The 25966-nt window shown below is 35.6% G+C and overlaps 1 protein-coding gene across 5 annotated transcripts in view; it reads right to left on the bottom strand.

Annotated features, from left to right (window-relative positions):
• The window catches only part of ARMC2 (armadillo repeat containing 2), a 389015-nt gene that overhangs the window by 144823 nt on the left and 218226 nt on the right, over positions 1-25966 (bottom strand). For 2 of the 5 annotated variants that reach the window (XM_074187298.1, XM_074187302.1), the window contains exons 1-4: positions 20850-21159; positions 16110-16372; positions 15589-15661; positions 1458-1629 (exon numbers count right to left, since the gene is read on the bottom strand). In XM_074187298.1, coding sequence (XP_074043399.1) covers positions 1458-1629; positions 15589-15661; positions 16110-16327 — 463 coding nt within the window. In that variant the 5' untranslated portion in view covers positions 16328-16372; positions 20850-21159. Of the gene's footprint in view, positions 1-1457; positions 1630-15588; positions 15662-16109; positions 16373-20849; positions 21160-21313; positions 21481-24537; positions 24633-25966 lie in introns of those variants that run through there. The other 3 variants (XM_074187301.1, XM_074187299.1, XM_074187300.1) reach the window with 3 other exon arrangements.

Raw genomic sequence — 25966 nt, 5'->3', positions numbered from 1 at the left:
GTACTCTCCTCCTCCTCAAATTATCATGTGCTTATATATCTATAGAAATACTACACCCCTAGGACTTTGTACATAGTAGGTGTTTATCATATGGTATGTAATGAATCATCTGATCTTTATGTAGGTATCAGAGGATTAGGGTCATTAGTCCCATATGATAAATAAGGAAACAGAGTATTAGAGAATTCACAAGCAATTTGCCTGTGGTTCTAAGTTTCAGAGAAAAAAATCTGAACTCTAAATAACCGCCCCCCCAAAAGGGAGTTCAGAATAAATTAATTGACTGGATTCAGAAATTGTTGATTAAACGTATCCATTTCAACCTCAAGAAAGGTATCTGACAGAACACTCTTTGTCTTTGGCAAAGTTCTATTCAACTTTTTTGTTGATTAAAGCATAGATGTGCTCTTATTAAATATGTGGTGAGACAAAACTGAGAGATATAGCTAATGCTAAAGATAAAAATGTTAAGAATTTACTACTATGATAAATGAGAGCTAGATTCAAAGGATCTCAACAAGCTAAAAGACTGGGCTGACTATTAAAAGATGAAATTTAATAGTTATCAATGTCAAATCCTTAAAGGATTGAGGAAAGACTTTACTAGAAAATAATTTTTATCAAAAAGACATAAGGGTAAAAATTTGAATCAGCAAAATGACCCAGGCAAAAGAACTAATACTAACCCTGGGTTGTATTACCATTAGTATAATGTCCAAATTAAGGGGAGAATCCCACTTTACTCTGCCCTAGTCTGCCTGTGTCTAGAGGATTATATTCAATTCTGGACACCAAATTTTAGAAACGGTCATTGACTGCTGGAATAAGTGCCCTGGCTAAATATTGGGAAGGAGAATAGATTAGAAATCATGCCAAACAAGGAGGGTTGAAATAACTATATATATATTTAAGCTTGAAAAGAGAACACTAAATCACATGAGAACTATTTTCCTTCCATGAAGAGCTCATGTAATAGAGGGTTTGACTTTGTTTCAGAGGGCAGAAGTAGAACCAACATGTGGGTATTATAAAAAAGGTAGAAAATTTCTACTAATTAGGGTTGTCCACAAATGTGAATAGACTTCCTCTGATCTATTACAAGACCCCTTTCATTAGAGATCTACATGTGAAATCAAACAACTACTTGTAAAGAGGCATTCTGGATAAGATTTGTGATTTTGGAGAGGGGTTGAATTAGACAAGCTTTGAAGATTTCTTCCAATTCTTACATTGCTATAACTATATGCTTTCAGTGCCAAACTCAGAGTTATGAATAGCCTATGATGTACAGTGCAAAATCCACAGATAAAAGCACAACTTTATGTCATATAAATAGAATCTGAGATTCCCCACACCATCTAAAATTAGGAAAATTAACATTTTAAAAAATAGTTTCCATGTACATTTTAAGAAACAGTGCTATCCTTAAGTTTTTAGGAACATTGAGATATTCTTACACTCATCAAGATGAAATAGTTTGTCTGGAAGGAGATTTCCCTGAGAGGATGCCTTGAATAAACGTGCACGGGCACTGCTTACTCTTCTAATCTTCAAGGGGTCCACTGGAGGTTTAGGAAAGGAAACAGAATCTTCATCTTCTTTAGATAAGGACGCAAGAACTTTAGGTTTCTAGAAGATTAAAAAAAAATAAGACTCACTAACATCTTTCTTTCCAAAATACAAATCACAACCCTATAGCCAAAAACCCTCTAAGAGTACATGGTTACTACCTGTGTACCTACAGCGACACAGATACTTTCTCTTTTAGCATAAAGCACTCATTTCTTGGATTCATATAACTACATTTCCTATTACCCACAGGCCATTCTCAATTTTTATTTTTATCTAATTATTTTTTCAACCTTCACTTATATACAAAATAGTATCCAAATCCAAACATAGTATATATCTGAAAACACAGATGAGTGTTACATGAGAAGATACTGAATTATATGCTTTTACTGGTGTATATACATGTGAAAAAATTCATTTGTACCCCATTCTACTCCAATTAGTATCAATCAATTTGATATGATTCTGTTTATCAAGGCCCAGAACTATGAGCTGCAGATTGTGGTATCACTTACATAACCACGGGAAGCTTAGTTAGAGACCCTCTATCCTTGTTTTTCCTTGTCATAGTGACCAAACCCAGTGTGATGGAAGCAACTCAATTACATAGAAAGTACTCCAATTTATTTTTCCACCTCCAGACCATTCTCCCTTATTCAGCATGAGTAAATGACCATCTTGTGACCACCTGACAATGTAGATATTCCTTGCTTCAACAATTTGTGACATTGCTTACATATTGTTTGTGTATATTTTAGCATATGCATCATATGGCAATATTTGGAATTATTTTGTATTTTATATAGCCATTCTAAAATGTCCAGGTAATATAGGTATCCAATTCTATAAATACAAGGTCCTGGAAGAAGGGGTCATCTCATATCATGAGAAAGATCTGATGTTCATTTCATTAGAGGGGCCCAAGGACCCTTTAATCAAGTGCCATTGGCTCAGAGTTGTCTCAGTCTCTTTTATTGTAGGTGGAACAATTTTAATTCCTGCAAAAATCTACATTTTATATTTATCTAACAATAATACCTCAGAGTTTTAGACTTAAAAGAAACATTCACAAGAATATAATCAGAATTACTACACATTGTTTAACTGTCAAGTCAATCTTTATCCTTCCTGATTCTAACAGGAATATATTCAAAGTTACAACTTATTGTTTAATTGCCGAGTCAATTTTTGTCCTTCTGACCTTTGAGTAGCTTTTTAACAGTGATGCCCACATACACCTTCAACCTGGATACCTTACTCTGGAATTTTATAGCACTGCTCTATCCTGATGTTCTATCTAACTGCTCCCTCTCAGTTACCTTTGCTGATTCTATGTCCTGCCTCCTAAGGATGGATGATCCCCTGAGGCTTGGTACTGGGTCCTAACTACACCCTCTTTCTCCTGATGATCAGTTCCCTTGAGCTCAATTATCACCTTTATATATGACTCTCAAATCTATATATCCAGTCCTGGTCCCCCGGCACCAATTATCTGTTGAACATCTCAAACTTTCAACTCAAATTCAATATATCTAAGAATATTTTCCCTTCTCCAAATTAGTCTGTTTTTGTTGAGGATACTACCATCTTTTCAGTTATTTGGATTCAATTATCTTTAACATTCCTTCACCCCCAATACTCAGTCAACTAAATATCACATCTTATTTTTTCTACCTCCACAATAAATCTCCTATTCATCCATCAATTTTCTTCCATGCAAACAGCTCTCAGTCTAATTTACATGCTCATTACTGTTCCTCTGGTCTAACAGAGCATTCATTTCCATTCTTCCACAGCCTCTGGGAATCCTTAGTCTCTTAGGTTCAGTTCATGTACTAACTCCTATCAAAAGCCTCTCTTGATCTCCCTGGCTATTATTAGTATCCCCCTCCTCTTCAAATGATTTTTTTTTGCTCTGTATAAACTTATTTGTATGAAGATCTATTCCCTTTCCTACCTTAATGGACTACAAACTCCTTAAGCTTAAGATATGACATCATTTGGATTCTGTATCACTAGCCTTTAGCAATTGTAGTGTACATACAATGGGTGCTTAATAAATGCTGGTTAAACTGGAAGAAATGGTTCCATCAATTTACATCTCAAGATTATCAAAATGCTTCAAGCAGCATTTTTTTCTAGGTCTCTGAAGTTCTATGCTTGGAAGGGCAAGACTGTTAGCAAAATACCAGAAATCCTTGAGAACAGTTATTAGCTCTAACCCTTTGAAAGAAGAAAAATGATAGCTACATTCAGAAAAACAAATAGAATATACAGCCCTAATCCAGGTTCCACAACCTAAGACACAGCATCAGCACCAGAACTTCTGGGGATGACCCCCTTGAGTCTCCATCTTTTTCCTTCCCCTTTCTTTTTTACACTTAAATCTGTGATTTGAATGAATATTAAGAGAATAATACAAAAAGAAAGTATTTAGAGGAATTTTCTCTAATATTAAATTCAATAATTAATACAGCTATTACAAATTGAGGTCTACAAACAATATCAGAAATAATTATAAAACAGAAAATTCTGAAACTATCATGTTTTCATTGTTCCTAAAATAATCCAAGCAAAACTTACATATCCAAATGAACTGAAGGTTGCCCTTCAAAGATGATAAACTTTCTAATTAGGGCTCCTATTATTCAAAATGTTTCTGGTCTCTTCCTTTGGAATGGCCTTCACAGAAGAAAAAAGAGGCTTGGATTCATTATTTCAGTTATATATATCTTATTTTTGTCTCTAAAATTCAGTTTCATCATCTATCTTGGTTATCCACATTATTCACCAAAATTGGCTCTGAACTGATCATTTCAAAAAAAAAAAAAAGCAAATATATTCTCACAGGATAAAAATTCTATACCACTGAGGATAATTAAAAGAATGTGCTGTCATATATAATCTATATTAAATTGCTTGCCTTCTCAAGGAAGAGGGTGGGTAAAGAGGGAGAGAATTTGGAACTCTAATTTTTTTAAAAATGAGATTAAAAAATGTTCATTAATATGTAATTGAAAAAAATTAAAATAAACAACATGTACTAAAAATAAGATGCTGTTGGTTTTAAAGACAATTCCAAAAGAATAATTTTAAAAGTTTTTGGAAAAAAAAAACAGAAGCAGGGGCAGCTAGGTGGTACAGGGGATAGAGTATAGGCCCTGGAGTCAGGAGTACCTGAGTTCAAATCCAACCTCAGACACTTAATAATTGCCTAACTGTGTAACCTTGGGCAAGCCCATCTTAACCCTATTGCCTTAAATAAATAAAATTTTAAAAAGAAAAAGGAAATACAGGAAGCATTATTAGATTAAGTAAATAATCTCCCCTCAACCAACACACACACACACACAAACACACATCTAGTTATCTACTCTGAAGGAGACAAAACTCATTAGGTAGCTGGTTTTTAAAAACTCAGTCCTATTATTTTAATTCCTTAAAATGTAAGGCAGTAATTTGACTTAGATCCTGAAGCAACTGGCTAAAATTTTAAAAAAGGAAAAGAAATAACTTCAATATGTAATTATGAAGATGCTATATCTTAAGAGAATCTTAATACTCAGATATGTAATATAGGAGAGGCATTAGCCGTACACCCTATACATAAAAGTGACATTGATGTTTTGTCCTTTGCTCTCAAAGAACAACTTGGCATCAGGAACGTGATGCCATGACAAGCACATGAACTGGATTTGAGTGAGGGGGGACTATGCTAAGTTACCAGTCTCACTTTCTCATCCAGAGGCATCTGGGTTCAGTGGTCAGATATGAATCAAGACAACTGAAGATGGCCTTAGATGCAAGGCAACCAGGGTTAAGTGACTTGCCCAAGGTCACAAAGCTAGTAAGGGTCAAGTGTCTGAAGCTAGATTAGAACTTCCATCCTCCTGACTCCAAGGCTAGTGCTCTATCCACTGTGCCACCCAGCTGCCCTAAATAATCATTTGTGAATTTATGAATTCTATAAAACTATTTGATATTAGTAAGACATAAATAGCCTCACCTGGAGGTCAGAAATCAAACAATTTTCTCCTAAACATAGAACCTTTGAGATCCTGCCCTTCTCTGTACTCTTATTACTGTGATTTGTTCCATGTGTTACATGTGCAACTGAGAGCAACTGTGGTGTTCTCAATATATAATGCACTGCTGCGGAGTTATTTATTCATTTCACTATCAAAATAAAAGTAATTCACATTAAAAGAGGTAAATTCAATATGGATCTATGCTGAGTATGGTTATAGATGTATAGTCTACATAAGACTGTTTTCTGTCAGGAAGAAAGGAGGAAGAAAAATGTGACACTCAAAACTTTGCAAAAAATATATGTTGAAAATTACTGTTGCATGTAATTGGAAAAATAAATAAATAAAATATCAAAGAATTTTTTTAAATGTTAAAAATAAGATTTTTAAAAAAAGAAAGTTCTGTGGGCTAAAGAGTAGAACAGGGTCTATATTTTAATGACAAGCACAAAACATTTCCTTTTTAATTCCAGATATCCTAATTCTCAATCTCTTCCTTTCTATCCTAAAATTTTAAATATTATTTCACCATGAAAAGTACACAGAGTTTATGATAACTAGGTTCTGTGATAACAAAAGGAATGAGCAGAATATGATTTAGAAAAAACAAATTGAGACAGACACTAGATAAAATACCACATTTATTCATGTAAACGGTCAGGTTCTTATTGATTTTCGGTCCAGAAGAAGAGATACAGCCATCCTATTTGCATATTAACACCAACTTAAAATAAACATTATCAACAAATACCATTTCTTGTTATTATAAAATGAGAGCAAGCATAACCACCTCCCAAGCACACCCCACATTTCTGGCTGTTGAGAGACCAGGAAAGGATCCCCAGGTTCAATGCTAATGGAGGGGGTATAAAGAACATGGCCTCATGAACTGATGCTGAGATGAGCAGAACCAGAAAAACATTGTACACCCTAACAGCAACATGGGGGCGATGATCAACCTTGATGGACTCACTCATTCCATCAGTGCAACAATCAAGGACAATTTGGGGCTGTCTGCAAAGGAGAATGCCATCTTTATCCAGATAAAGAACCATAGAATTTGAACAAAGTTCAAGGACTATTCCCTTTAATTTAGGGGGGAATAAAAGATATCTTAATGTCTGATCTTGTTATCTCTTATACTTTGTTTCTTCCTTAAGGATAGGATTTCTCTCTCACCACACTCAATTTGGATCAATGTACAGCATGGAAACAAAGTAAAGACTGACAAATTGCTTTCTGTGGGGGGTGGGGGGGAGGGAAGTAAGATTGGGGGGAAAAATTGTAAAACTCAAATATAATCTTTAATAAAAAAAAATTAAAAAAAAAGAACATGGCTGTTGGGAGCCAGGGTCTCTAAGCTGTTTGACACAGCTGCAGCAAGAAAATTCAAGGCAGCCACACTGCCTGATGGAACAACATTTCCTTCTTCAATAAATATATAGGGATTCTATGTATACCCATATTTGTAGGACTAATATTGATTGCAAAACTTACTCATCCTAATAGTGGAATGACTATAAAGGAAGGATTCCAGAGAAATTCCTTGAATAAAACAGACTGTGAACTCTGTCCAAATTTAACAGGATTGCCTCTCCCTGAGGCATACAAAAGGTTCCAGTATTAAGTAATCTCTGGTAAACCCAACACTGGGAATTCCAAGGAGACTTCATAATATTAACAGGGAAAACAGATACAGGATGGGTTAGGTATAACTCCAGGGAAATTAACAGTTTTACCCCCCCCCTTACCATACACAGGAATATATGATAAAGATGGTGAAAGAATAGTTAGTATAGGTGACTGATACGTGAATTTTAACAGCCTTAGTTTATTGGGAAAGAATAAAAAATCATAGAAACCGTGGCAACTACCAGCAAGGGCTGAAGGGAAAATTGGTTACTGAAGGAGTCAACAGACGGGTGGACAAACATAACTGCCCTTACTGTAGGTTGTCAAGGGAGCTTATCAAAAAACATTACATATGCAGCACAAAAACATAAAAGCATTCAATTAAATGAATTATATCAAAGATTATTATCAGGAAAGTTCTGCTTAACTAATAACTTTACTATGCAGCAACAAACTAGGCAACAGACAGGTTGAGGTCATCACGGTCTGAGCAGGGACAAAAAATTAATTAACTACATGATTGATAATGAAACTTGTAACCACATGGATTATAAGATTGATAATGAAAATTATAAACTTTTGTAACCAAGGAAATGATCTTAGCTTGCTTGCTATAAAAATAAATCTGAGAACAGACAGTCAGTCAACCTACTCCTGCCTTTAACCCCTGTGTTGACTCAACTCATTTCGCCAACTCTATCCCTCCTGTTAGGTTCCAAGGATCCCGCAGAGGCTGGACGCCTGCAGGGAAGGAGTAGTTCTCCACTGACTAGTATGAAATGTATCACATTTATAGTGAACCTAACTTACCAGCCCAGTCTCTGGTCCCTGATCATGATCATCAACAAAACAGACCATCACCTCATGACATTTCCTGTCCTACAGAAGACCTAATAGTTCAGGAAGTTCATCAACTTGAGGTATCCCTACAGAAGACCTAACAGTTTAGGAAGTTTATCACCATAAGCTATCCCTTGAGAAAAGAGGTAAAGCCAGATTTTAGGGTCCTGCAAAAGGAAAACCTATAGAAAAGAGAAAGGACTTGGATGGTCTGCTAATTTCTCTGTCATTAGGAGACCTCCTGACTTTGGGGAAGGTGGCAGAATAAAAAGGTTGCAAGGAGGGACATTTCTTCCTCAAAAATAACAAGTGAAATAATAAAAAGAAAGAAAATTACAACATTCACACAAGTAAAGAAAACCTACCTTGACAACAGGAAAATTAAAGGTGATCAATGATTTATTTTTAAAAATATATTAGTGAGAAAAAAAGCAAAGGAAAAATGAGAAAAATGCATACAAAAAAAATCAATGCAGGAAATTACAAGAGACACAAATAGATAAATAACACTCAAAAAAATTTTGGAGGATTCAAACTGGAAAGAAAATTATATACAGAATGAAAAGAAACTCAACCCAACTGACTATATACAGATATATGTGTATAGATAAATATAAAATAAAAGACAAACCAAAGCTAAGATTGAACGAGGTTTTAAAAAATCTCAGAATCCAAAAATGACAAAAGTCTCCAAAATGTAGAGTATAATAGAAAATTTGAAAATAAGAATGAATTAATAAATTGTCTAAAATAGGCAAACAAAAAATGGCAGACAATATAATGACAGCAAAAAAATGGTTGAAAAATAACTAGAAAGAGATGTGGGAATAATGCAACTAAAATTATGGATTTATTAGCTAGGTCATAAAGATTTAATTACAATTATTGGAGTTTTGGAAAACAAAAAAAAAAATCCCAAAACATTATGATTGCTGGATTCTGACAAACTGATTAAAGAAACTTCTTGGAATTATCAAGAACAAATGAAACATGAAAAAATAGAACATATTAATAGAATTTCAAATGTAGACCTTAAAATTCAAGTCACCTTGGCAAATTTTCATGAAATTTCAAAAGTGTATTATGCTACAACTACATAGAAAAAAATTTCTAATTGTCAGAAAGAAGACATTCCATGCCAAAAAGTCACATCAGTTTCTCACCAGATTCCTCTATGAGAGTAACAGAATGACCAAAATAGTTTAAATATGCTGTCAAAAGGCATGAGATACATATTTAAAAACTTTTTGAACTATAAAGAATTCAAAGAACAAATTCATAGAGCAAAATAGATATTGCACAATAGCCTTCAGCAGTGATACTGAACAGCATACTAACGACAAGATATCCTTTTAACTGGGGTTAACTAGCTATTATCTATATGTGTCTCCATAAGGAGATAAAAATTACTACATTATTCTACTGGCTAAAATTACTCAATATTACAGAAGTATTTTGCAGATAAAGACAAAAAATAAAAAGAAAGATGGAAGAGGGTGGAGTTAATCCCGGAGAATATCAATAGCAACAAAAAAGACAGGGTCCAAAATTAAACATACAATGCAATTGTATCAGAATTACATAAAATATATATAAAATATAAGAATTTTTGTTAAGAACCATTTTGTTAAGATTCCTTTAGTAATTTATCTGTATTTTCTGTAATTTGGGAGCTATTAATTTCATCCATATAGGAAATTCTAAGTCTGGAAACTCCCTCCATCACCTCTTCACCAGTAGTCTTATTGAAATGATGGAGGAACATAGAAATTAGTTGACATGCCCATGGAAAAATTGTTAATCTGTGTCAAAGATTCCATAGAGCAAAAATGAATAGTTTAACTACAGTTTATTTTTCATCTTCCAATATTTTCACATGAAAATAAAAATACAAGAGAACCTTCACCTGGTGTTTCTAGAGTATGGCAATTTAAGCCATTGATCTTTTTCCCTGAATGCAGTTAATAGTACAATTGTTCTAGCCCAGCCTGTTGACTGGAAGACCAGGGTCTCCATTAGCAAGCTATCAGCATCTCGCCATCATCCTAGGCACTGGCAGTAGCTTAAATGGGCTATTAGATAAAACTACTCTAATACTATGCCCTCTTTTTCTGCTACATCATTATCTTTCTTCAAGACATTATGGTTTTAGAGAGCACATTAATAAATAAACAGGCTCTTATTAATAACTGTACGTGAATACTAGGTCCTATGATAGGCATCAGAGATACTAAAATAAAAATTCTTTGTTCAATTTCAGTTTTTGCCTGTAAAAAGCTTACATTCTATTACAGTACCCTTTTTTTTATTAATTTATATTTGCCATTATATTGGATTTTTTTAAAGAAGAGAAAAATAAGGATAAAACAGACATAAGACATACAGCTCAAATTGCAATTTCAGCAAACCAGAATGAATACAGCAGTACCAACTTCTCCCCAGTACAGAAAGAAATGAGAAAGAAGTCTTCTCCCTCAATCTCAACCTGATTTCTCTAACAACTCAATTAGAAAAGCATAGCCATAACTGGTTAGAGTAATTCAGAGAGCAAGCCTAAAAGACAAGTAGGAATAGGGGTAAGGGCATGGATGTTTAAAAAAAAAAAAAACAAACAGGTACTCTGGTAGAGGTGGATGCAGAGTGGCAAGAGCTTGGTAATGAGAGAGACTTCAAACAATTCTCCCCCATATACCCACCTCTCTCTTGTTTTCTGAGACAGTTATCATGTGTTATTTGTAGATTAATTTCTTTGTTGAGTTCCATGATATGGATTTTTTTTATGTTTGACCTCTACATGTATGTAATTCTAGACTTGTAGAGATGTGATTTTGTTGTTGTTGTTGCTGCTGCTGCTGCTTCTGGATGTAAATTAACAAAGGCACACAGTTTTAGTAAATCATATACAAGAAACCCAGTTGATACTGCTGAAGGAATTAGAACATATAATTTTTCCATTCTCACTATAAATGAAGCCAGAACACATTAAAAATTATAGCTAATAAAAATATGACTCGGGATCATCTCAGAGAATAAATAAAGGAGATCGTTTCAAGTATTTACTGTGTGCCTCCTTCAATGTGAAAATAAACTGTCCCTTCCCTCAGGAAGCTTTTGTTTCACTAGGAGACACAACATATACTCAGAGAAGGAAGACAGAATCCCAAGAGGGACTAAGCAAAGTACTTTTAGTCACCATGTCCAGCTTGTACACACAAGATCTATGGAATAAGAAGATGAATGTTGATTATGGGGAACAACTAGTAGTCAAATTTGGCTGGATATTTTTAGGATAGAAAAATTAAGGCTGGAAAGATAATTGGAGTGTCTTTATAGGAGCAGCTAGTTGGCCTGATGATTAGAGACCTAAATTAAAATTTGACCTCAGAAACTTTCTAAGCCAAGGCTGTCACAGTTTCTTCAGTTGTAAACTTGGTTGTTTTTGAGGGTCAAACACAAAGAGTATTTGTAAGGGGTTTTATTTCCCACAGTGAGTAGCATGAGGTAAATATTATAATTAAAATTTTAAACATCAAGCTAAAGAATGCATGATTTATCCTATAAACATTGAATGGAGGGAAAACAGGAAAGAGGAATCAAGGATTTTTTAGCACAGTCATGTCATGACCAGACCTAAGGCTCAGGATGATTACTTCAGCAGTTGCGTGAAGGATGGATCAGAGATGTGATAAATGAGAAGGCTTTTACAATGATCCATGTGAGAGATGATGAAAGCCTAGGCTGTATGGCTGGAGATAATGGAATATATGATGTTAGAGATAGAATCATCGACACTTAGAAGCTAATTGTAAAGTTAGGTGACAAGAAAGAAAGGTACATAGGCCACAGAAACAGGCTAGTTTTCAGGAAGGTTGGTTCCATTTTGGACATGTTGAGTTTAAGATAAAAAGGACAAGGGGGTAGCTAGGTGGTGCAGTGGATAGAGCACCAGCCCTCAGAGGATTGTTGTGAGAATTAAATAAGATAGTATTAGTGAAGAGCTTTGCCCACAGTAGGCATTTCATAAAATCTTCCTTTATTCACTGGGTAAAGAATCATGCTGGAATCTGGGGACAAAAAGTCAAAAGAGAAAACAGTCTCTGCCCTCAAAAGGAACCTACATTCCACAGGGAACATGATAAGATGTGGCAGTAAGATGCATTGGACTCAACAAAAAACTGAGGCAATAAGAAACTTTAGCATCCTATCAGAATATAAATGAAACTGGCAAACATCATCTGTGTGTCTATATTACCACAAAATCAGGAAAAACTGACAGAAAGAGAATGATTACACAAAAATATGATTTGTTCAATAAAAGGCAGTATCCACAAGATAAAAAGGAACAAATAAAAATATGGGCAATAAATACAATTAAACATTTATACTTTGAGGGACCTGAGATCCAATCAATAATTATAATAATAATGGCCTTTCAGGAGTACAGATCAAGATCCATCCAAGCTTTCTCCTACTGTGTCATTTCTGGACACATCCTCTAGAGCTCTTAGCCTCAGGCTTCTTGTCTATCCCTTCCTCCCATTAGATAACTAGCTCACCTCCTTTTTCAGGTATTTCACTAGATAATCTATCTTGTGCTACTTTTTTGCAAGCTGGTTATCAAGAGCAACTGCTGCAATCCACTTAGACTCAAATATTCACTCCTCCCTAGATCTACTCCAGATGGATTCCTTCTGAGATTGTCATGTTTCAAGATTCAAGGTAATCTATAAATGGCATCACTGGAAAAATTTAGTCTTTTTCATTGAAAAGGTTTCTAGGTCTGAGAGCAGTTTAGGATCAGAGACTGCAGTTTCCCTACTGAGAAAATTGTGTGAACCAAACTGACTCCTCTCTTGTCAAACTAACTCCATTTTGAGACTTAAATTTCATTTTCCTGTAAATTCTCCCATTTGCTAATTGTGGGAATTGAGTGACACCCTATTTCACCTCTGGGAAAGTCCACTTGCTCACTTTCCCCACCTTCTCAATTCCTGAAATTCTCCCATCCCCCTCCCAAGTTAGAAAGTCCCCAATCTTTCCTCCAATTAGAAATTAGTATATCTAATTTTGTATTCTTCTATCAATTAACCTAATCCTTGTATTATGTCCTATTTATTGATTTTGATGAACAAAAAATCTGTCTCCCCCCATATTTGGGGTCTAGTGTCAACTGAAATGGCCTAGTCCCAATTTGCTATGCAACTGGCAGTCACATATTTTTATAACACAATTGTCTTAAAAAAAAGTAAAAAAATATAGCATATTTACTGAGTTTACAGATCTAGAGACAGCGAGCCACTCACAGCATGAAAACTCCTAATAACACAAATCAGCAACTAATTTGTGACTTCCATTCTTAGCTGCCTCGAGCATTGCAAGATTTCTATGAATTTGTCGTGCTAACTCTCTATTACAAATAAATCTGATTAGAAATTTGATATTCAGGGTCTACACAGAACCAATATAAATCTATAAGAGTATTCTCTTTTCTCTAATGGGGAGAATTCTTCAATGGAGAAAATGCAAATTGCTAACAGCCACCTGAAAAATTATTCAAATTCTCTAATATTATCAGAAGAATTCAAATTAAGACAACTTTAAAAAGTCATCTTCCACCCATCAAGTTTAAAAATATAACTAAAAAATAAAATTTAGGCCATAACCTAAAAATGTTATTTGTAGCAATTAGATGACAGCAGATACAGGATTGGGCCTGAAGTCAAGAAGGCTCTTCTTCCTAAGTTCAAATCTGGCTTCAGACACAATAGCTACATGACCCTGGGCAAATCACTTCACCCTATCTGCCTCAATTTCCTCATCTGTAAAATGAATTGGAGAAGGAAATTGCAAACCACTCCAGGATCTTTGCCAAGAAAAACCATGGGGAGCGGCTAGTTGGCCCAGTGGACAGAGCACTGGCCCCGGAGTCAGAAGTACCTGAGTTCAAATCCGACCTCAGATACTTAATAATTATCAAGCTGTGTAGCCTTGGGCAAGCCACTTAACCCCATTTGCCTTGCAAAAAAAAAAAAAACTAAAAAAAACCAACCCCAAAATGATGTAACGTACTACAAATAGGATCTGTCTTTTTGGGGGGGAAAACCCCAACATATTTACAGAATTTATTGTAATATATCATTTCTCTGAAGTTCACTCAACTAAACTTTTCACCCTTATACAAATCATTTTGCCTTCTGTCTATATGCCCTTGGTCATTCTCCCTTCCTTACTCAAAGAGTTCAGCCCCAGACTCACCATCTTCCTCTTTTTTTTCCAGGGACCTTCAATATTCACAAAGATGATGTCTCAAATATTCTAAGCTCCCAGTTCCTCAATCTCCTCAAGTCCCATGTATACTTCTGGTCCTATCACAGGTTAAACCACCATCCTATACTTATTCTCCATTTCTCAGCCAAACACCCTGAGAAAAGTACTTACCTTTATTTTCTCCACTCCACTTCATTTACTCCTCTGTCTTTGCAATGTGGCTTCCAAACCCATCATTCAACCATTCAACTGAAACTATTCTCAAGTTCTCCTTTCTCTGTCTCTATCTCTCTCTCTCTGCCCCCCCACCCTCTCATTCTGCTCCCTCCTCCATGATCTCTTTATTGACAAAACCAATATTCTTTTCTCCACAATCACCCTCCTTGATTTCTTTGCTGCATGTTAATTTTACCTAGCACCACCATCTTCTCCAGAATATTATATCCTCTCTGCATTTTCATAATACCATTCTCTCTCTCCTCCTCCTCCTACTGGTAAAGCAGACACCTTAGTCTGCTTTGTTGATTCATTATCTATCACTGTCACACTCCCTAACAGTAAGCATTTCCCAAGGCTCAGTTCTAAACCCAGTTTTCTTCTCTCTTTACACTTTATCACTTGGCGACCTCATAGGTTCCCAGGGGTTTAATTATTATCTCTATACAGATGACTCCCAGAGCTACAGATCCAGCCCCATGTTCTTAAACCTTCAGCAGAAATAAAGGTCCCTTGAGAATCCAAGATTGGTTCAGTCTTTGAGAATGCCTGGCATGTAATAGTCGTTAAGCAATGATTATTGACTGCTAGAATCAAATCTCTCCTGGTCTACTGAGTCTGGGCCAAAGCAGATCCATTGGGTTCACCTTAGTGCCAATGTGACCTCCAAGGTTTAGGGAACTTTTATCTGATTACCAGGAACTTGCCTTTATTTCTAGCACATTTGCTCATATTAAATTTCTTAGCATCTTACTTTTCTCAGAAGTTGAAATTTTCAAAATTCTAATATTCCTTGCAGGGTTATTATTATAAACAGCTCAGATAATTAGAGAAACTTTTTTTTGTCAAGTTCTTTTCTTTATTATCTATTACATATAAAAGCATTATCATGGAACTGTCTTATCACCTCCTGAATGTTCTACTGGATCCAATATCTACCTCTTTACCAGTCCTCCTAAAATATAGAGAAGTACTCATTCTAAGTATTTTCTGTCAATGCTATCATACAGTATTGTAAACAAAAGATACTCACAAGCTCTAGTGGACTGAGACGTGTACCAGAAATTGGTCTTGAATCAGATGGTTCAAAGCTGGAAGCATGAAGGCTAGATAAGAAACAATGAAAACACATTAGTTTCTGCATACTTAACTATTTAATTTCTAGGATATAGTTTACTTTCAGCTAATAAAGTATAATATGTTATAAAATAATAAAACTATATGTAATTATTTAGGATTTTTAATTGGAAAAAGATTAAGATTAAATTAAAGATTAACATTTAGTAATAAACTCCTTTCCATAATTTTCAGGTGAGATAAAGCACATTGATGGATTAATGAAACAATACATCTGTAATATAAAAATTATTTTATGCCATTCTCTATAAATATGACTTGAAAAACACTATTATCAGTTTTTAGGCACAGGACTTTCCAGTCACATGAATCACTAAAGAGATAAAAAGGTAATCATCAGCAGTTAAAAGAAGACCAGGAAAAAGGTCAATGGTTTTGTAAACTTTTAAAACCATACCGAAATATAAGCATCAGTACCTAAAAGAAGAAGGAGGTCTATTATCTGCTGTCCTTGAAGATGCAGGTCCAAAAAGTTTTCTTTGATCTTCACGTGGTGTAAATGGTCTTTGAGTTCTAACTGTCCTTAATGCATTCCGTGCTTCATTGATAATCTCTGCACTGGTCTTCTGCTTGGACAATGAACGTCTATAAAATGGGTCCAGTTTTTCTAATTTTTTATCATGTGAAGACTGCATCTTTCTTTTTTAAGGCAAAGTACCCTTCGGGAAGCACACCACACACTGCAGATAGATAGCAGCATTATTAACAATTATGTGTTAGTAACATTCAATTAAAGGATTAGTGAATGCATAAGTACTCTATATTATATTTTGCTATATTATGCTTTCAAATGCTAAATACTAATGAATATTTAAATCCACAATCAACATCTCAAGTAAGACATCATTTCAAATGAGTATTTCTTTCAGAAACCAAAACCATACCCGTCCTATGTCCTAGAAGGTTACCATTACAAAAGTAGCAAAGAACAGAGACTGTCAGAAACCCATAGCCCCTTTTCATAAGACAAGATAAATTAGGATTTAAGTAATACAATTATAGGGTCAGAGATTAATAAATGTCTAGCTGAATGCATGGATAGTCTGTTATTTTATGACAACTATTTTTCTTCACCCATCTATGACCCTACTTTCCATTAGATATAGTTAATTGAGATGTGACATTAATTTGTCTTAAAGGAAATAGAAATTATAGTATAATAAAGCTACATGAAAAAGTAGTTTTTTAGATATAATCTCTTCCCTCCTATTCATTTTTATCATTTATTCCTTTTTTAAAATTGTCATTCATTTGCTTATTTTAATTAATATTGCTTTCCAAATACTACAGATCCTTTACTCTTCTAATGTTCAAGTTGATCTGGATCCTGCTAAGAAGGATTCTTAACTAAAATTTCTTTTCTGTCCCATTATCTGACTACATGCTCCCTGATTGCCAATTATAAGAACAAAGACTTACATAAATATAAGGAATAAAAATTTTTCCCAAAATATGGATTTTTTGTAACAAAATTCAGAGCAAAGCCCAGGTGCTTAATTGTCCATAATATGCTTAAACTGAACTACCACAAATCTAAGTTCTAGGTATCTGTTACAGAAAATATGGATCAAATTTCAACACGCAATTATAAATACTGTTAGAAAACCACTGATAACTCATCTATAAAATAAAAGGGTTGTACTAAATAATCTCTATGATCCCTTCCAGTTCTAATCTACTATGATTTTCATTAGAAAGCTCTTTGGCAAGAGCTCCTAAAGAATAATGGTTAATCTATCAGATCATATGCAGATTCTTAATATACTTCTGCTTTTTTATTATTTCCTAGGTAAGACGCCACAGGCAAGTTTGTTATACACCTTAAAAAATTAAATCTCTAAGCTTTAAAATTAACTATTAATTCTAAAACAGAAAATTTTAAAAATAAAAAATATGGAAAATTTATTTGCTCATAAAAAAAAATAAGCTTTTCCAAACTTAAACATACAGACACAACTGGAGAAGTTATTAAAACTATATAAGCTAATTGGTATTTTGTTTTTTTAACTTAAGAAAAACACAGAAATAAAAATAAATGGTTTGTAATGTATGTATAAATGATTGTATTCCACAGGGAGATATCACTGGATGGTGTTCTAAAACAGCAAAAAAAAAAAAAAGTTCCACAATGTAACTCAAAATATTGAAACTGTTGCCTAACATAGCCAAAACATATGACTTTCAACTTCCATCAAGTCACATGTTCTAATTTGTATGTCAGGAGGAAAAAGAATCATAAGAAAAATTCAACCAAAATGCTATTCTTTTCAAATGAAAAAGATGGGTATCCTGGAGACAGAAACACAGGGCATACATGGTTAAGATTTAAGGGTAAACAGGAATAATCATTACAACATTATCACTAAGTGGTCATCCAATATGTATTTGAAGACCTCCAGGAAAAGAAAATTCAACCTGCTAAAGCATCATTCCATTCATTAGGAAGCTCTTTCTTAAATCTGGTTCTCTGCAACTTCTGCCCTCCAGATCAAATTTAATCTTCCATTCAAATACTCTTAAGACAGTGGCTATAGGCCTTCTTCTTTAAACTAAATGTCTCAAATTAATCAAACCAACCCTCTGATGTCATGGTCTCAAGATCATTTGTAATTTCTGTTGCCTTCTTCTAAATGTTCTCCAGATTAACAATGTCCTTCTTAAAATGTGGTTGCAAAAATATATGAAATATTGCTGAAGTGACTTGATCAGAGAAGCATATTTTGAGATTATCACCTCCCATTTTGTGAACACCTCTCTTAAACACAGTCAAAGTTCTTCTTAGTTTGTTGGGGGTTTCTTTTTAATCCTCCACATGGATTAAGTTTACAATCCACCAAAAAATTCAGATCATTTTCTCACAAACTTAATTAGTCTTAATCTCCCATCTACAAACTTTTTTTCAGCATTTAAAATCCTTCACCTGGCATCAAACTATCTTTCCAGGCTTATCATATATTACTCCCTTTCACATAATCTAGGAACCAGACAAATTAGACTCTGTGCTGTTCCTCACACACACACATCTTCCCATTGACAATCTCTGTGCCTTTCCAATGGCTGTTGCCTTGTGCCAGTAATGCACTCATGCCTAATCATGGTCTCTTGGAATCTTATTCCCCTCAAAACTGAGCTCAAGTATTACCTTTCACGTGAACCATTTGCTGATTTCCCTCTACTAGCTCCTAGTGCCTCCACCTTCCAAATTGCCTAAAATTTATTTTGTATATTCTACATTTTTTTTAACTAATCTTTCAATTAACAAGTATTAAGCATCTATCATGAAACAGGCTTTGTACTTCATGCTGGAAATACAAAAGCAAATATGTGAACAGTCCATGACCTCAAAGAGCTTAGATTCTATCAAGGGAGATAGCATGTACAGGAATTAAGTAAATGCAAAATATGTAATTACCTCTATCAATGAAGGTCAACATCTTCTCTGAAACTTGAGGGTTATCTATTATACTAGAAGAAATGTTAAGGGGAGGGGGTAGCTAGGTGGCACAGTGGATAGAGCACTGGCCCTGGAGTCAGGAGGATCTGAGTTCAAATGCAGACTCAGACACTCAACAATTACCAAGCTGTGTGACCTTGGGCAAAGTCACTTAATGCCATTGCCTTAATAAAAAAAAAAAAAGAAAAAAAATGCTGAGGGGGCTGGTTTCAAAAAACCTAGAAAACTTATGTGAACTGATGAAAGGTGAGCAAAACCAGAACACTGTACACAGAACAGCAGTATTGTAACAATAACCATTTGGGAAAGACTTGGTAATACTGATCAAAAAATGATCCAAGATAAATCCAAAGGACTCATGTTAAAAAAAATGCTAAAATCACCTTCTAAGAGATAACTAATGAAGTCTGATTCTTAATCATTTTTTTCACTTTATTTTTCTTCTCTTTTTGTAACATGGCTATTATAGAAATATATTTTGCATTTTTCACATGTATAATTGATATCACATTGCTTGCCTTCTCAATGGGGTAGGAGGAAAGAATGAAAGAAGAGAATCTGAAACTCATTTTTTTCAATGACTGCTAAAAATGTAAATTTATTTTAAAAACACAGAATCATCTAGGGCATTAAGAAGTAAAGTGACAGGTACTGAGACAGGTCTTAAACACAGGCCCAATGCATCTCATATTAAAAAAAAAGGTAAAGTTCATTTTTTTGAGAATAAAACATTAACAGCTTTGGAAGAAGGGATCACTTTTACTTAAAGGAATTCTTTTAATCCCTGGTCTTTTATTTGTGAAGTTAACTTGTTTAAGCAAAGTTAGATCTTTTCTGCTAATTGCAGCATGTATCTCTTACATAATCAGATGAAATCCAGGCCATTGTTCTAGCATACCTGGTTCTTTTTGGTCACTAAATTTGTCATCCAACTATTAAATAACATTTACAAATCTGAAAAACATGCCATCTACTCCTTTTTCCAATTCATTAATAAAACCATTGAAGACTCAAGGTCCAAGAAGAGACCCTTTCCCTGAGAAACTCAACCCATCAGTAGTTATTTTGGGTTCAATCTGTTAAATTCCCTCCTAATGGTACTTTCACAAGGCCATCTTGGGCACAAGGACAGTATCATCAGAGGGTTTTGTCAAATACTTTGCTAAAATCTAACCACCTTAAGGTTCTATTATAGTTCCTTAAATAGTTCAATTTTTGAAAATATAAAGTTGCTTAAGAGGTATGAATCAATTATCCACATGGAAAGTAAAAAAATTGCTTAAATAAATGAAAAAAAAATACCACCTTAAGGAAATAGAAAAAATGGGAGCAAGGTTGTTATTTTGTTCAAGATAGTTTTAAGGCATGTTTTTAGTTTTGTGTTTTCAAGGAACAAAGAGAATTCTTTGGGTCCAATCAGTATCAAGTCCCTGCTCTATTAGAGAATGAACCTGACTCTTATGAAGTAGTTTTTTTTTTAAAGTAGCTGATGTCCAAATCCTGCCTCAGATACTTAATAATTACTAGCTGTGTGGCCTTGGGCAAGCCACTTAACCCCGTTGCCTTGCAAAATTCTAAAAATAAAATAAATAAAATGGGAACAGTCATCCCCCAAAACACATCAAGTGTTTTCCAACCTTGACCAAGCTACATAAACGTGGTTTAGATTAATTAGTCCAATAATTAGGAATTAGCGGCATTACCTCTCGGTGCGCGCAAGTGCCCCATGCGAACCCCTGGATTTCTCCCTCTATGGGGAAGGCGCCGTATAGGAGGGCTGGGGCGCGGGATCTGGCGGGAGAACCGGCCTCGCCCCCCGCCCGCCCGCCGCGCCCGGCCCGGGTCCCTCGGGCTCTCCAGGGCGGCGGCGGCGGCAGGGAAGAGAGGGCGGGAAGGCCCCCGCCCAGGGCAAGGGGAGGGAAGCAAGAGGCCGCGATCCGCGGTCCCCGGCACGCCGCGCGGCGGGGCTGGCGGGGTCGCTCAGGCCGAGCCCCGATCCGGGGCCGCGCGGCAGGAAGGCCCGCCCCCGTCTCCGTGGTAACCGTACACAAACTGCCTCCGCCCTCCTCCAGGCCCAGCTTCCCGACCTCAGGCGCCCGAGCGGGGGGCCCCGGTACGTGCCTGAGCCCGGGGGCGGCGGGGGGAGCTCTGGTCGGACCCCAAGTACCTGCAGGCAGCGCTGGAAACGTCGGCCACTGAGGCTCAGCTCATCTTGCCGGCCCTTCGGAGGCGGCGGCGGCGGCGGCGGCGCGGAGACGGAGAGCGCGGCTGAAGCCGGGACGCAGGCGGGCCGGGGAGCCCCGGGAGAGCGTGGAGGCGGGACCGCGGGAGCGCCGCTCGGTGACTGGGCATGCGCGGCCGGCCCGGCCGCCTTCCGTGCGCTGAGCGGGCGGGGCCGCGCCGGGGAGCGGGGCGGGAGCGCCGGGCGGGCCGCCCCGGGGCAGGCTGGGAAGGGCCGGCTTGGGGGGGAGGCCCGTCGGGGCGGGGGCCGCGGCTTTGACCTGCGCGCTTGGGCGTGTCGGGGGCGTTGAATAAATGCTTACTGAACTGAACAGAATTGAATCGCGTCCCCTCTTCCCTTCCCGAGTGTCCCCTGAGAGATCTCAGGGGCTTGGTTAAAGCTGACTCCGTTAACGATCAATTATATGTGTGTGTGTGTGTGTACATATGTGATATATATGTATCCACAACATGTATGCATATGTAATATATGTATAAATATATAATATGTACGTGTATGCATATATGCATATATAAAATATGCGTAAAATATACAATGTATGCATATGTGCCTATATACACACGTGCACATATTGCACATATATGTATGAAATATATAAAATGTGTGTATAAATGTATAATATGCATGTATATGCATATACATGAATGCATAGATATAAAATAAGTGTGTAGAATATAATATACAGATATATATACATATATAAAATATATGTATGGAATATATAATATGTATATACATATATAAAATATATAATATGTGTATAAAATATATAGTACATACATATATACATACCTATATACTTATATAAAATAAATGTATAATGTGTATGCTATATACATGTATATGCATATATACATGTATACATGCATAAAATAAATGTGTAAAAATATATGATGTGTACATATACATGCATATACACATAAAATATATGTATAAAATATATAATATATAATGTGTATAATATATATGTATACATTGTATATATAATGTAGATCTAGTTTCTGGTTAAAGAAAACAAAAATATTCTTCATACTTTACAAATTTAGACACATTTTTAAGGGTGAAACATGAAAAAGATGATATTGTCACTTAATTGAGTGTTAGACCTCACTAACACTGGGTTGGGGAGGGGGAAAAGAGAAAGATGTAAAATCACTGCTCCAATAACTTATCTAGTTGAAGAAACAAGTTGAAGAAACAAAAGAGTTATTGACAAGGAATTTCGGTGAAAATTGAAATAAAGGGGCGGCTAGGTGACGCAGTGGATAGAGCACTGGCCCTGGAGTCAGCAAAAATGAAAGAAAAAAGAAAGAAAGACAGAAGAGAGAGAGAGAGAGAGAGAGAGAGAGAGAGAGAGAGAGAGAGAGAGAGAGAGAGAGAGAGAGAGAGAGAAGCAACACATTATTAGCTTGCAAGTGATTGGTATGGATATTAATAACTCAAAGAACAAAAGAAAAATGAAAATATGGCAAAATAGATACTGATTTTTAACCACAAAATCATCCTAATAAAGAAATGGCAAAGTTAGCATTGTTCCATTAAACTAGTCCTTTGGTATCTTGGATCCTCTATATGAGTAAGGGATGACAACTATTAGTATAATAAGCTAGTGATAAATTGTTGCTGCTCCTCTTCAACACTAGAACAATGGATAAATCCTCTTTGGCAGACTTTTGGGAAAGCATGGAAAAGGCAAATAGACTGAAAGCATCCAATGACTTCCCAGGATCTGCTGGTAAAGAGAATACCCTCAGGAAGTATCTAGACCTGGAAAAAAAAAAAAACCTCAGAGACCACCACCTCATCTAAGGGATCCTAAATGAATCACCACATCAAAACATCAACAGAAATCATTTTGGAATAACAAAAAAAAGAAACTCAGCTAGCACCCCAAAGGAGCACACCATTTGTCCCCAAAGAAGCATTCTTTTAAGTTTGCCATTTTTCATGAACATCTTGAATCCTTAGATTTTATCTAGTTTAATGGTCTATACAAAGTAGATACTCAACAAAGTGATTGATTTAATATTTTCAGTTTTAATAGCTTTCCCCAAAACCATATTGTCAAATGAATAGTCTCTGAAAATTTTAAATCTCTAGTGACAATAATTATACTGAAATCACTGAGGAATCAGTCTGGAATTTATAACCCATTTCTTAACATAATAGAAGGAACTTAGGGCCTTCTATTAGAAAATTCTTCTATCCTCATCATGTTCTGATGGTAACAATTTGATGTTTACCATGAAGTATGTATTATCATTTTATCACAAAAACCTTTGGTCTGCTAATACTGCAGCAATAGTTAGTAGAAAGCAATAATCTTGATATATCATCTTTGGTAGATTCAATCATTAAACTGCAGGTGCCTGTAATGCTGTTATTTCCTTTAGGAAACTGAGCCCTAAACCCCATACTTTGACCAAGAGTCCTTAAATTATGTCAGTTTTATCCAAAGAAACTTGATTGTCTATATTTTCTTATCATTTCTTTCTCATGTGGCTGTCAAAGATCTTCCTTTTGCCATGATTTACAAAGATTTAGCCACAAGCTAAATGCTTTATGTGGTCCTCTGATCTTGCCACTGAATAAAATAAGCACAAAGTCCTTTTGCAATGACAGAATTGTCTATTTCATGCTTATATGGATGGCTTGTCTTGCTAAAATAGTATTTCTTTAAAAAACAGAGACTCTTTTTTTTAAAAACTCCACAGAGTGTACAGTTATAAACAACATATAACAAAATATTGTTAATTGGACTAAACCCTTAACATTTCTTAAATAACTTAGGAAAATCTTCACCATACACCCAAATTAATTATCATATTTTTGTCAAGTCTATAGTTCAAGGTGGTCCTGCTTATAACATCATATCCTCCTGCTGTCAGCCCCCAAACATGAAGATACCCTCTAACTCCAAGATTACATAAAATTAGTCGCAGCTTCCTAGAGTCTTATTTGATAAATACATGCTTCCTGGAAACCTTATCTGGCCAATTCATTCTGAATGCAAATATCAGAAAAGTTCAAACAATTGAAAAGTATGAGAAAAATGGATTGACAAAACATTCGAAGCAATTAAATCCCATCTATCTCAATGGGGTGAACAGTATGGGGAAATAATTAGGGCAAAAGGGAATTATACTGACCTACTGTCCCTCTTTCTCCATGGTTACTGAAGGACTAAGAAACAGAATGCTGTTGTCTTTATTGTTACACTCTGTTAGCGGCAACATTTCTGATACAGAATTTCTGTGCTATCATTGATATATATGCCATTAGTCAGACAAGAAGAAAGCTAGGTTGAAGATTTTTTAACCAAAATCTGGTTTGACCTACACCATCAAGACTACAAATTCTCCAGGACATTGATGCCTTTAGATAAAATTTGAGCTTTTTTGTTTGTTTGTTTATCAAGTACTCACTTCAAAATTATATCTGTGGAGGACCTAAGAATCTTAATATTAATTTGAAGGTTCTTTCTGCCACTCTCAGCAGACAGGTAGGCAAGAATTAATGAGTAGACAGGCTGTATAAAAAAATTTAAAAAGCACAAGGTTTATTAAATGCAAAAAACAAAAATGTAGCTTATCTGCTCACAATCCTCTCAGTTCCTTGTTCCCCTAGACTACAATTTATGCAATCCATATCACATAAATTTAGTGTTCAATAATTGTAGCTTCTTTTATTTATTCTCAAAAATATGTAAAAGTATATATCTGTATATCATATTTTCCCCATCATTTTTAATTATTTCAAAGATGCTGATGTTATAAATTTTTCTGCTCTGGAATTTCAACCCATGGCATTGTGGGAATCACAGCCCTTATTCTCCTTCAATCAACTCTTGAGAGTAGCTAGATGGGGTGCCCTAGTGGATAGAGCACTGGGCCTGAAGTCAAGAAGACTCATCTTCTTGAGTTCAAATTCAGTCTCAGATACTTAGTAGTTGTGTGATTCTCAGCAAGTCACTTTAACCTTGTTTCCTCATCTGTAAGATGAACTGGAGATGTCAATGGCAAATTACTCCCATATCTCTGCTAAGAAAACTTCAAAGGTCACCAAGAGTCAGTCATGATTAAAAAACAACTCCTAGAGTACCTGGGTTCAAATCCAACTTCAGACACTTCATAATTACCTAGCTGTGTGGCCTTGGGCAAGCCACTTAACCCCATTGCCTTGAAAAAAAAAATCTAAAAAAAAAAAAAACAACTCCTGAATCCTACCTCAAAGTTGAGGAAATGATAAAGGAGTGATAGCTACCTGCTACATAGGAATATATTGAACTGCAATTTATATAAAGTATATTCCTTTTTACCCCACTGTGAATGTTCACTAACTGTACAAAGTCTTGATTAAGTTAGCCCTCTTAGGCAAGCAAACCATTCCAGATACTTAGCACAGTTCACAAAATGAAAAGGTCACATAAAGATACCCATTTCAGACAGAATTCAGAGGATAAAACCAGTCCCTGATTTACAGTCTCATTTTAATGATATTACCTAGCCTTTAAATGTGATAGCTTTCATGTTTCCATTGTTCAAAGCGGCTTGCATCCTAATACAACAATAAGTATTT

Source organism: Macrotis lagotis, chromosome 5 (genome assembly GCF_037893015.1).
Source record: "Macrotis lagotis isolate mMagLag1 chromosome 5, bilby.v1.9.chrom.fasta, whole genome shotgun sequence".
NCBI lineage: Eukaryota > Metazoa > Chordata > Mammalia > Peramelemorphia > Peramelidae > Macrotis > Macrotis lagotis.
The sequence above is the reverse complement of the archived record's forward strand: the minus strand, read 5'-3'. Positions and strand labels throughout refer to the sequence as shown.